This window comes from Esox lucius, chromosome 18, assembly GCF_011004845.1.
Source record: "Esox lucius isolate fEsoLuc1 chromosome 18, fEsoLuc1.pri, whole genome shotgun sequence".
In the NCBI taxonomy this organism is placed as follows: Eukaryota; Metazoa; Chordata; class Actinopteri; order Esociformes; family Esocidae; genus Esox; species Esox lucius.
Window position 1 is genome coordinate 17,915,756 of NC_047586.1, and position 12,774 is coordinate 17,928,529.

The 12,774-nt window shown below is 43.6% G+C and overlaps 1 protein-coding gene across 2 annotated transcripts in view; it reads left to right on the top strand.

The window, feature by feature from the left end:
• LOC105024826 (disks large-associated protein 2) overlaps positions 1-12,774 on the top strand; it is a 128,131-nt gene that overhangs the window by 44,706 nt on the left and 70,651 nt on the right. For both annotated transcript variants that reach the window (XM_020056424.3, XM_020056425.2), the window contains exon 2: positions 10,293-11,518. In XM_020056424.3, coding sequence (XP_019911983.1) covers positions 10,370-11,518 — 1,149 coding nt within the window. In that variant the 5' untranslated portion in view covers positions 10,293-10,369. The remainder of the gene's footprint in view (positions 1-10,292; positions 11,519-12,774) is intronic.

Sequence of the window (12,774 nt, forward strand, 5' to 3'; positions counted from 1 at the left end):
AAGACCAGAGAGCTGTGTAAGGACATCAGGGATAAAATTGTAGACCTGCATAAGGCTGGAATGGGCTACAGGACAAAAGGCAAGCAACTTGGTGACAACTGTTGGCGCAAATATTAGAAAATGGAAGAAGATCAAGATGACAGTCAATCTCCCTTGGTCTGGGGCTCCATACAAGATCTCACCTCGTGGGGCATCAATGATCATGAGGAAGGTGAGGGATCAGCCCAGAACTACACGGCAGAACCTGGTCAATGACCTGAAGAGAGCTGGGACCACAGTCTCAAAGAAAACCATTAGTAACCCATTACGCCGTCATGGATTAAAATCCAGCAGCGCACGCAAGGTCCCCCTGCTCAAGCCAGCCCAGGTCCGTCTGAAGTTTGCCAATGACCATCTGGATGATCCAGAGGAGAAATGGGAGAAGGTCATGTGGTCTTATGAGACAAAAGTAGAGCTTTTTGGTCTAAACTCCACAACGACCCGAAACACACAGCCAGGGCAACTAAGAAGTGGCTCCATAAGAAGCATCTCAAGGTCCAGTCTCCAGACCTAAACCCAATAGAAAATCTTTGGAGGGAGCTGAAAGTCTGTATTGCCCAGCGACAGCCCCGAAACCTGAAGGATCTGGAGAAGGTCTGTATGGAGGAGTGGGCCAAAATCCCTGCTTCAGTGTGTGCAAACCGGGTCAAGAACTACAGGAAACGTATGATCTCTATAATTGCAAACAAAGGTTTCTGTACCAAATATTAAGTTCTGCTTTTCTGATGTATCAAATACATATGTCATGCAACAAAATGCTAATTAATAACTTAAAAATCATACAATGTGATTTTCTGAAATTCCGTCACTCACAGTTGAAGTGCACCTATGATAAAAATTACAGACTTCTACATGCTTTGTAAGCAAAATCGGCAGTGTATCAAATACTTGTTCTCCCCACTATATGTGGTGGAATTTGTAGACTCTTTATGATGTAATAAGCAGGGACATCACTAGGCCTGTTGTGGGGGGGCTTCAATCACATGACATCATAGCTTATCAGTTCCTCTGGTAGCAATGTAGAATATATGTTACATCAAACAACACATGATTGGTTAGCTGGGAATATATAGCATATTTGGAATTCTAACTGTTTGAAATAAAAAATGGAATGCAAGAGAAAACAAGCATTCAAAGCTGAATTAATGAATGTTCTGCTTGACAAGGTAGAGGCGCCAGCACCTATCCATCAAAGACAGTAGCCTAACCATAGCCTACAATGCAGGGTTTCAGACACGTTAATTCTGAACACTTTTTCTCTTTTTATTTCTTGTTTTACATACGTTTTTCTTTATCCTCAGTTGACAATTGCATTCAATAGCGTTCACATCCACTCTTGCATTTATTATGTAATATATGTTTTGTATATATGTTTTGATCATTTTTCTATTGCCTTAATATTCACTGTTCATTCCTTGCATGTTGAGGGAGGCGCTATTTCACAAAAACAGTAAAATGGCCATTACGGTGGACTAATGAGTGGTCCGGAGCACTTGTTGATTAATGAGCTATGTTACGTGCCACTTAAGTAACCATGCCTTGGAAAGTGGCCCTGGTCAGTATCATGATTGGGTATGAAAAAAGCATCACAGAGAGGATGAGTCTTTCAGAAGTAAAGTTGGGGAGTTCACCACTCTGTGAAGGACCGCACAGGCAAATTGTGAAACAATTTAAGAATAACGTTTCTAAGAGTAAAATTGCGAAGAGTTTGGGGATCTCATCATCTGTGGCACATAATATCATTAATAGATTCAGAGAATATGGATACATCTCTGTACGCAAGGGAAAAGGCCAAAAACCAATTGGATGTGATACTCGGGCCCTCAGGTGGCACTGCATTAAAAACAGTCACAATTTCAGTGGACATCACTGCATGGGCTCAGGAACACTTCTGAAAACCACTGTCTGTGAACACAGCATGTCGCTGCTTCCACAAATGCAAGTTAAATCTCTACCATACAAAGAAGGAACCATATATAAACAAGTTTCAGGAATGCCGTCGCCTTCTCTGGGCCCAAGTTAATTTAAGATAAAAATTTGAAATTATTTTTGGGAATCGTGGAGGCTGCATCCTCCGGGCTAAAGAGAAGAGCGACTTTATTGCTTGTTATCAGTGCACAGTTCAAAAGCCAGCATCTGTGATGGTATGGGGGTGCATTAGTGCACATGGTGACTTGCACATCTGTGAAGGCAAAATTAATGCTGCACAATATATACAGGTTTTGGAGAAACATATGCTGCCATCCAGACAACTTATTTTTCAGGGAAGGCCTAGCTTGTTTCAGCATGACAATGCCAAACCACATTCTGCATGTATTACAACAGCATGACTCCATAGTAAATGAGTCCAGGTGTTGAACTGGCCTGCCTGCAGTCCAGACCTGTCACCCATTGAAAACATTTGGCACATTACGAAACCACAAATACGACAAAGGAGACCATGAAATGTTGAGCAGCTGAAATCCTATAAAAGGCAAGAATGGGAGAACATTTCAATTTCAAATTGTTCTCCTCAGTTCCCAAACACTTGATGATGATGAAAACACAGAGATAAACACGCCCCTGTCCCAACTTTTTGAAATGTGTGGCTGGCATCAAATCCAAAATGGGCATGTATTTTTCCCAAAACAATAATCTTCTTCAGTTTCAACATTTGGTATGTTGTCTATTTTCAATTACATATAGGGATAAACGATTTACACATCATAGCATTCTGTTTTTATTTGCATTTTACGCAGCGTCCCAACTTTTTGGGAAACGCAGTTGTACATTGTACCCTACTCTTTTGTTGTTGATGTTTTAAGTGTTAACATATCTGAATAAACACTTGGCATTATGAGATGAGCTCAAGGTTGGATGAAAACTATTTAACACACTTGGAAAAGTCTGTAGCACGTCACTACAGTTTCAGGGTCAGACCTCTCCCCTGTGTTAGTTAAAGTTCCCTGATTAAAGTCACAGCAATCTCATTTCAAATATAATTATCAAAGGTGGAAGTAGACCTCGCCAGTTAAAGAACATGGAAAAAACATGATTTGAATCAAGGGTGCGCTGTCGTTAACTGCGCACCCTTGATATTGCTTCTTTAATACGAATGTCTGAAAACTAAGAATCCCATTCCATTTCCTTAGGAGTAGGTGAACGGATAGAATGGACGCAGACACTTAAAACACACACATAATAATTATACACAAATGTAAAATAAACCCTTCCCTTAACCCCCAAAATCAACACCTAAACCTAAATCAAAGTCTAACCCTAAACCCCAAAATCTAAACCAAAACCTGATTCTAACCTTAACCCCAAGGCTATATTATTTTCTAGTTTTACTAATTGTTCTTGTTTTACTATACTTAAATAGAAAAACGTGCACCCACACACACACTTCGTTACAAATTGCCTTAATGACTAAAGCGTCCATGATTAAGAGGGATGGTTGGGGTCATTTGAATTGTGCTGCTGCAGGTAACATGATTGCACTTCTGGGCGATGCACTACAGCTTTTGATGTATTTCTTAATCATCAAAAGTTGGAGGTTCAAAGACAACAGTGAAGAGTCAAGGGTCAGATTGTAAAGGATTCCATGCTCACAGCTGCAACCATCAAGCAGGGGCGCCACCAGATATTTGGGCCCCCTGAAAATAAATCACACCGGGCCCCCTCAAAGCACCACCAAAGCACCTTTAGAGATATGCGGTTGTTTAATATTGGGTGTGTGCACAGGGAATAGTATCACTACCGTATATACTAAATACTGGGTATAAAAGGTTATTTTTAACGTAATTTCTGACATTTACTACAAAGGTAGGAGACTCTATGATTGATGTACATTTTATAGGCATGGGATTCATTGTCATTGAATATCTTTCTCATTTGGTTACCTTCATTTTAAGACGGGTGCTGATTGGACTTTTGTTTTGTTCTGCTGTAATGAAGTGGGTGTCCAGTGGTTGTCCGGGGTTTTGGAATGGTGGAGCAAAACAGTTTTCTATTCGTAGTTGCATAGATAATACAGGTGCTGGTCATAACATTAGAATATCATCAAAAAGTCGATTTATTTCAGTAATTCCATTTAAAAAGTGAAACTTGTATATTATATTCATTTATTACACATATTTCAAATGTTTATTTATTTTAATTGTGATGATTATAACTGACAACGAGTGAAAATCCCAAATTCAGTATCTCTGAAAATTAGAATATTACTTAAGACCAATACAAAAAAAGGATTTTTAGAAATGTTGGCCAACTGAAAAGTATGAACATGAAAAGTATGAGCATGTACAGCACTCAATACTTAGTTGGGGCTCCTTTTGCCTGAATTACTCCAGCAATGCGGCTTGGCATGAAGTTGATCAGTCTGTGGCACTGCTCAGGTGTCATGAGAGCCCAGGTTGCTCTGAAAGTGGCCTTCAGCTCTTCTGCATTGTTAGGTCTGGCGTATCGCATCTTCCTCTTCACAATACCCCATAGATTTTCTATAGGGTTAATGTCAGGCGAGTTTGCTGGCCAATTAAGAACAGGGATACCATGGTCCTTAAACCAGGTACTGATAGCTTTGGCACTGTGTGCAGGTGCCAAGTCCTGTTGGAAAATGAAATCTGCATCTCCATAGAGTTGGTCAGCAGCAGGAAGCATGAAGTGCTCTAAAACTTCCTGGTAGACGGCTGCGTTGACCTTGGACCTCAGAAAACACAGTGGACCAACACCAGCAGATGACATGGCACCCCAAACTATCACTGACTGTGGAAACTTTACACTGGACTTCAAGCAACGTGGATTCTGTGAATCTCCTCTCTTCCTCCAGACTCTGGGACCATGATTTCCAAAGGAAATGCTAAATTTACTTTCATCAGAGAACATAACTCAGCAGCAGTCCAGTCCTTTTTGTCTTTAGCCCATGTGAGACGCTTCTGACGCTGTGTCTTGTTCAAGAGTGGCTTGACACAAGGAATGCAACAGCTGAAACCCATGTCTTGCATACGTCTGTGCATGGTGGTTCTTGAAGCACTGACTCCAGCTGCAGTCCACTCTTTGTGAATCTCCCCCACATTTTTGAATGGGTTTTGTTTCACAATCCTCTCCAGGGTGCGGTTATCCCTATTGCTTGTACACTTTTTTCTACCACATCTTATCCTTCCCTTCGCCTCTCTATTAATGTGCTTGGACACAGAGCTCTGTGAACAGCCAGCCTCTTTAGCTATGACTTTTTGTGTCTTGCCCTCCTTGTGCAAGGTGTCAATGGTCGTGTTTTGGACAGCTGTCAAGTCAGCAGTCTTCCCCATGATTGTGTTGCCTACATAACCAGACTGAGAGACCATTAAAAGGCCTTTGCAGGTGTTTTGGGTTAATTAGCTGATTAGAGTGTGGCACCAGGTGTCTTCAATATTGAACCTCTTCACAATATTCAAATTTTCTGAGATACTGAATTTGGGATTTTCATTAGTTCAAAATTCAAAGAAATAAACACTTCAAATATATCAGTCTGTGTGGAATTAATGTATACATTATACAAGTATCACTTTTTGAATGGAATTACTGAAAGAAATCAACTTTTCTATGATATTCAAATTTTATGACCAGCACCTGTATGTAGGAATTACTTGACTTTGTCAAATATTATTTCTCATGAGCCTAAAGCTGCATCTGTTGGAACTGGCATCAGGCAGGGGCAGGAAAACTGATTTAGTATCACTAGTTTGCTAAAGGTTGGCCTGCTTTAATTAAATGTCGGTTAACAGAGGAACAAAATTTATTTTCTGTGAAGATATGAAGTAACTAACATTAGGAGTGCCAAAGTAGCCTAGTTTACTATGTACTAAGCGGACAGGTTAATTTCCACCACTCCCGGAGTACACCCACCTTCCTTTTTGAAAAATTGGGTATCATACTGTCGCCCTTTCTTTTAATTTTAGGAAACAAGATTTTTCTTTAGTAAACTGGGACATCCTTGATGCTCCACCGGCACGCCTCACTCACAATTCAATGCTAGCAAGTACCGTTCGCGTCTGGTTTCGAGCCTGGACTGAACCATTCATGTTTGTGTGTGGGGGGTGGGGGGAAGGTTGCACAATGCAAATTACAGAGGCTCTCTGGATGTTTTCTTCCCACCCACATGGCGCCCCTGCCATCAAGTGCTTTAAACAGGCTGGTAATGACAGAACGGCACATCTTCATCCTACCAAGGCCCACATAGGCAAAATATACAGTAGGCTGTCCACTGACAAAGCCTTCTCAATTCCACTTCATACTACTCCCTCCCACCTGTACAAGAGGAATATTTATGTGACAGTGCGCTTAATTGACTGCAGCTTCAGGGTTCAACTTCATAGTTCCTTCCAATCTTGTCACCAAGTTTGGGACTCTGGAACTGATCGCCTCCCTCTGTGACTAGATCCAACATTTTCTGACAGGCAACCCTATGGTGGTGAGATGGTGTGCAATGGTAGCACTGCCGACCCCCACACTCTGTGTGTGTGTTTATATCTCTCCTGTATTCCTTGTTTTTCGACGGCAACATGACTTCAGAAGCCTCATCACGTTTTCAGATGACACATGGCAACTGCTTAATTTGTATATTGGGAGATCTGGGAACACCTTGGAGCGCCAAAGAGAGATTGATCCAGTGAGCATAGTGGTACATATAGCCAGTGCTTAATTATAGCCAGATCCTGCCAGAACAAGATCCGGTACCTCTGAGATTTGGCTCAGTTTGTTCCAGCCCCCTTTTCTATGGATCCGGTATCTGCACGTTATTTGTTTTTTTTATCACAGTGTGCACTTTGAACTCTAAACTTTCTGTTACACTTTTTTAACGAGAGCTAACAAGCACTGTTCAACCCTGCGGATGCATGTGCAAAACTCGAAATGCCGTTATCACTATAACATTCTATGCTGCAACCTGTGGCACATTTTTCATTGCTTTGACACAAAATACATTCATTTTCATACATGTCTTCACTAAAAGCAAAATAGAAATGATAAAATAGAAATAATAATAACAACTCTTAACTATTCACCGCTGATTTTCATTCTGCATTACGTTACTGAAGGCCTAACCAGGCCATACGGTGTGATGTGGATGAGAACCTGTGGTCCACTGCAGCACAAAGAGTTGACTAGAATGTTTTATGTCTGTTACATGTGGACAATATGCTATGCATATTCATTGTGTACACACTCTTTGTTTGTTAACAGTACTATAATTATTTTTGTGTATTTTGGAATAACTCTGCAAAAAGCAAAACACTGTAATTTGCAGTAAAAATCATACTGCAGTCTTTCTGCTTTATTTATCTATTCAGAGCAGGTGAATAGATAAAAGATGGGGTCAGCCCTGAAAAAGATTTCCCTGTGTTGCCCTAAGGATTGGATCTGTTAACCTTTTGGATACTGGTAAGATGCTCTTACCACTTATCTGTGCTAGGCAAATCTGCATTGACAAATCTTCCAGAAGGCATTCTGGAGAAAGAAACATGTTCCACCACTAAGGCCTATGTGTGTGGGTGGTGTATCTCATTCTCATTCCAGCTTGCAGAGCAGAAATTGTTCCCATTACACAAGTTAATGACCCCTAGGTCCCTGCTCATGTGGAAATACTGTATAGTAGACCGCTAAGGGTTAATGTCCTGTTGACACTGAATGTGTGTGTGAGAGACTTAGTGTGTGTGTGCACATGCATGCGTGTACGCGTGACAACCAATTTGAGCACGTGCATGAGAACATGCGTGTTTGCATGTGCATGTGTGCATGCATGCATGTGTGTTTGCGTGCTTGCGTGTGGGAGTGAATGTTTGTGTGTTCAGTTCAATATGGCCGTTGTTCTTTACATGTTGCAACTGTATGCAGCACACTTCACACGTATGACTAGGCCTACTGCTTTCTTGCCTCACTTTGACACATGTAGTTGCCTTGGCAACCACACAGTCCATCTCATCTGCTTTGCTGTATGCTGCATTGTACGGAGAGAGAGCGAGAGAGAGGGAGGGAGTGAACCAGAGACTGCAAGTGAGACTGACAGAACTAGAGAGAGAGAAAAATAGAGAGAGATAGTGAAACAGAGAATGCAAGATAGAGATACTGAGAATGTTTTGATTCTTCCACTGTCTGTGCCGTATGTACTGTCAATGTTTTCCAAAGGCAGCCACCCAGCAATCTGTCCCATGTCCACCTACCCTCATCATATTCCTTCACATGCACATGGAGCTATAGATGGACCGCTGGGGCTGATTTGTTGTGCCGCCAAGCCTGTTGAGATTCACAAAGCTGCCTTTACTCTCCTGAGATAGTTGTTCTCCCTTTCTCTCTGTCTCCATGGATTGCTACATTTATGGGTCTGTCGTAGAATTGTTGTGCATTTTCAGGGTACTGGGGCAGTACAAGACACGAAGGGACCAGCAAGTCACACCAGGAAGACGGTTTTGAGGTCATATGACTGGGCCGAGCGGTCAGATATTTGAATCGGTCCATCCATGTTTGAAGACAATGCCAGCCCTGCCAAATGTGTGTAAGGGTGTATCACATTACACAGAGTCTTTTTTTAAAGACAGTCCTCCTGAACATCCGTGAAAATCCTATTATGTTTTTCCAGCAGTGGTTGCCAGGACAACTGTGCATTTTATTACAGGCTCTTTTGATTCAGTGTGGAGGGATCAGTGTCCCTAAACATTATGTAAGAATGTGGATTTATTCATGAAGGGGGTTTCCTGCAGCAGGAGAAGGAGAACATACTATTTATAATTTAATTTATATTCTCCTAATCTTCTGTTATACATTTTTGACAGACTCTGGTTTGGGGATCTTGTTAATTACCTTATAACTTTTCTCAAAGGACATTTTAGAATGATATGTCCCTGATAATCTTTCGGTGGGATCACCTTGGCAATTTCCCAGACAGTATTTTGGTTGATTGAAATTCCCATACCTTTTTGATAAGGGTGTTGTTAGATAGTGTAAGGAAATACAGCAATTGTTACAGACGTCACACTGTTTCTCCACTATCCCTCTAACCTACACTGGCTTTGAACCAGTTATGCTCTGCATCATGGCACGCGTGACCGTAACTCTTCTTGGGGACGTTCCCAATGGTTGAGCCGCCCAAAATGTACCTCTATGGAAGCTCCATCTGCCACATTACAAGGGAACTGTGGAGTCAGTTTACTGGACGTTCTTAACCCTGTTAAACAATCACATTATGTAATTTTTGCTTCTTGCTAGTGCAGCTGCTTTCCCTCGCTCAGAAAGGGAGACACCTTGAGTTCTAAGCTCCTAGGAATAGTACTCCAAAAGAAGGATATAAGGCAGGAACAGATGTAGTGTACTATGCTTTGGTTTATGGAGGACTGTTAAGGAGACTAATGAAAAGGAGACCAGAAGAGAGGAGAAACAGAAGAAAGGGAACGTTCCTGTGGGCTGATTGGCCAGGGCCTCTCTACCATGCAACTCTGATGGTGGAGACGGGCAGCCTCTCATGTGTTTAAAATAGACCCGACGCTGGAGCGAGGCTCACAGCAGGTTTCTATACAGCTTCAATTATAGTTGTCAGCTTCCGATATGAGTGGTAATATCCTCGACTTGATCTTGGTAACAACCAGCACTCGCTATGTACTCATTGTGAGACTTCAGACCCCAATTCAGAGGCCGGCGATTCAATGTGTTCTGCCAGATGTGGATTGTGGAAACGTGAAGTGGAGCGTGCGGGTTTCGGTGAATACGTTCGGTAGTAGTAGTGCGCGCACAATGCGCTCACGTACGTGCGTACACAGGCACAGACCGAGCAGATCACCACAGTCCTCGTGCCCAAGGACATCAAGGCTACCTTCTGAAGTGACATGTCGTCTGGTACCACTCATATCTGCAGCCATGAAATGCCCATTGCCGTCACCCCAGACCCTCTGGAGCCACTCCAATCTGAATGTCCACACACACGCACACAGTTTAAAAGATGATTCGTCATTGCATCTTACTGCCACCCATATAATTACCTCGTAACATGACACATCATTCCAATACTGGTACTCCCTTTATACAGGCAAGCTATTGTCACACCTTAATATTATTCTTTATCCAGTTTCTAGATATTGCTTGGGTTGCAATTTTTTTATTCTTTACTAAGTTTTAACTTTTTCTTTGTCTTACTTTTTTCCCCTGTGTAAGTCTGACAATATTAGTCTACACTTACGAATTTGATTGGAATACATTTGCACCGGTCTAAGCATTCACATTTCTCCTCCCTCTCTGTGTATCTCTGACAGACCAGCAGTATTCCCCTTGGTCCCTGTCCCGACACTTCGATGAAGACAGGCGCCTCCCTTTCCCCCCATCCAGGAACATGAAGGGCTTATCGGGTGGCCGTTCCCAGCACCAGATCCCCTCGCCCCACGGCCTGGACCAATTCGATCATCCTCAAGACTTCCATGGCATGGGTCATCATGGCGGTGCCTCTGACTCGCGCCACCCCTCCTACCTGCTTAGCCCCACTGACAGCTGCCCCATGGACTACCACCACCGCTATTCACCGCGGAGCTCCATCCACTCCGACTGCATGATGATGTCGCCGGTCATAATGGCGCCCTCATCCGGCGGCGGCGGCGGCTCTGCCATCGACCACGTCTCCAGCAGCACCTTTCCCCGAATGCACTACAGCTCCCAGTTCTACGACTCGGCCACGCGGGACGACTGCGCCGCCATCGCTGCCTCCGCTGCCTCCGCTACCTCCCACGCCCCCTCTGCCGCCTCCGCGTCAGCCTTGCAGTACCAGGGCAGCGGCAAGAGCAACCGCATCCCTGCCAACCTGCTGGACCAGTTCGAGAAGCAGCTGCCCCTTCACCGCGATGGCTTCCACACTCTGCAGTACCAGAGGACGTCCACCACCACCACCACCACAGAGCAGCGCAGCGAGAGCCCCGGGCGCATCCGCCATCTCGTCCACTCCGTCCAGAAGCTCTTCACCAAGTCCCACTCCCTGGAGGGCTCGTCCAAGATGAATGGGACCAAGGGCGAGGGCGGAGGCGGAGGGGGCCACCACGGAGGCTCACAGCACAGCCATCATGGGGGCTCAAAGCACGGCAGCAAGCGGAGCAAGAGCAAGGAGCGCAAGGCTCACCGCTCCGGGGGCGCCGGTGGCTTCTGGAGCTCCGACGACAACTTGGACAGCGACAGCACCTACCGCACGCCCAGCGTCATGAGCCGTCACCACGGCGACCACACCCACGCCGCCCACTGCTACCCGGACTCCATGCACCACAGTCACTTTGGGGACCTGTCCCTCAAGACCTCCAAGAGCAACAACGATGTCAAGTGTTCGGCGTGCGAGAGCATGGCCATAGCTCCGGAGGGGAAGTTCATGAAGAGGAGCTCCTGGTCAACACTGACCGTCAGCCAGGCTAAGGAGGCTTACAGGAAGTCCTCGTTGAACCTGGAGAAACCCATGATACACACAGACCTCAAGCCCTCGCTGCGCGCCTGTCACTACCTACAGGTGAGTGGTGGTCAGAGTTGGGACTCTCTGTGTGTCTGTATCTGAATTGAGTGTGCATGAGTGTGTGTGTGTGTGGTAGTGTTCTACTGCAACGTCAATGTCACTCTGGACCATGCCGAAATCCTACAGTAGCTTTCATGTTATAAATCAGGGCATGACATGCAGGCCTAGTTCCATCTTACCATATTGACTGAGAAAAGCTTGTGAATGTTCCTAAGTCTATTCTTTCCGTCCATTGTGTTTAGTAACAAGAAGGGTTGTGTATAAAAAGTCACAGTGGGAAATGTATTGGAATACTAGAGGATCACACATCCAAATATACAAGTCCAACAATAACAGCCATTGATTGCATTGATTCTTAAAAAGGTCGCATTTGAGCAAAACAAAATGACAGATGCATCGACAGGAGAGCCCAGTCAGTAAGAGCACCGGGATTAAACCTGTTATTTTCTATTCTCACAGGAACAATCCAGCTCCTGTATGTGTGAGGCCAAATCCTTTTTTGGTGATTCCCTATTGTGTACTGTCTGGGAGAGCCTTTGTGTATTTAGATGGAGCGATCAATTGTGGGAATCAATGTCATGGAGGAAGACACTGTAAATAATAGGGATAGAAGCTGCCCTGGATAACCTGCCACAGTGTTTCTATCTTCAGGGTAGTTCCTGCTGTTTTCTAAACACTATACACCTATTTAAATATGGTGCACAGGCATCATTTCCAGGTTTCTATAGATTTTGGGTCATATGATTGTTAACCTACTGACAATAGGTCAATAGCTTTCAGCTGAATTGCAAAAGTGCCTAACATTCTCATGACATAATATCTATAGCATAATGTCTGGGAGCTTTGTACATTACTCTTCGATGGGCACTGATATCCATTTTTCTGTTTAGCATAGCTCTTTGCTTTATGGGGACTAACAATCTTCTGTGGCATATTACTGTACTCTAGAAAATAAGGAATACAGTGGAAGTAAAATGCTATTAACCCCAACAGTGTCGACTTTTTGCATCATAATATTTTGTGAAACGTGCCTAGCAACATTTTAATAACAGAAAACCCAAATTCTAATCGTAAGACAAACAAATCAAGACCTGTAAGAGATTTACATAGGTAGGTCTATATTCAGTGTCCTGTGCCAGAAAGTTGTATGTTGGTCTATATTCAGTGTCTTATGTCCAGTAGATGTAGGTAGGGCTACATTCAGTGTCTTATATCTGGTAGATGTAGGTAGGTCTATATTCAGTGTCTTAAAT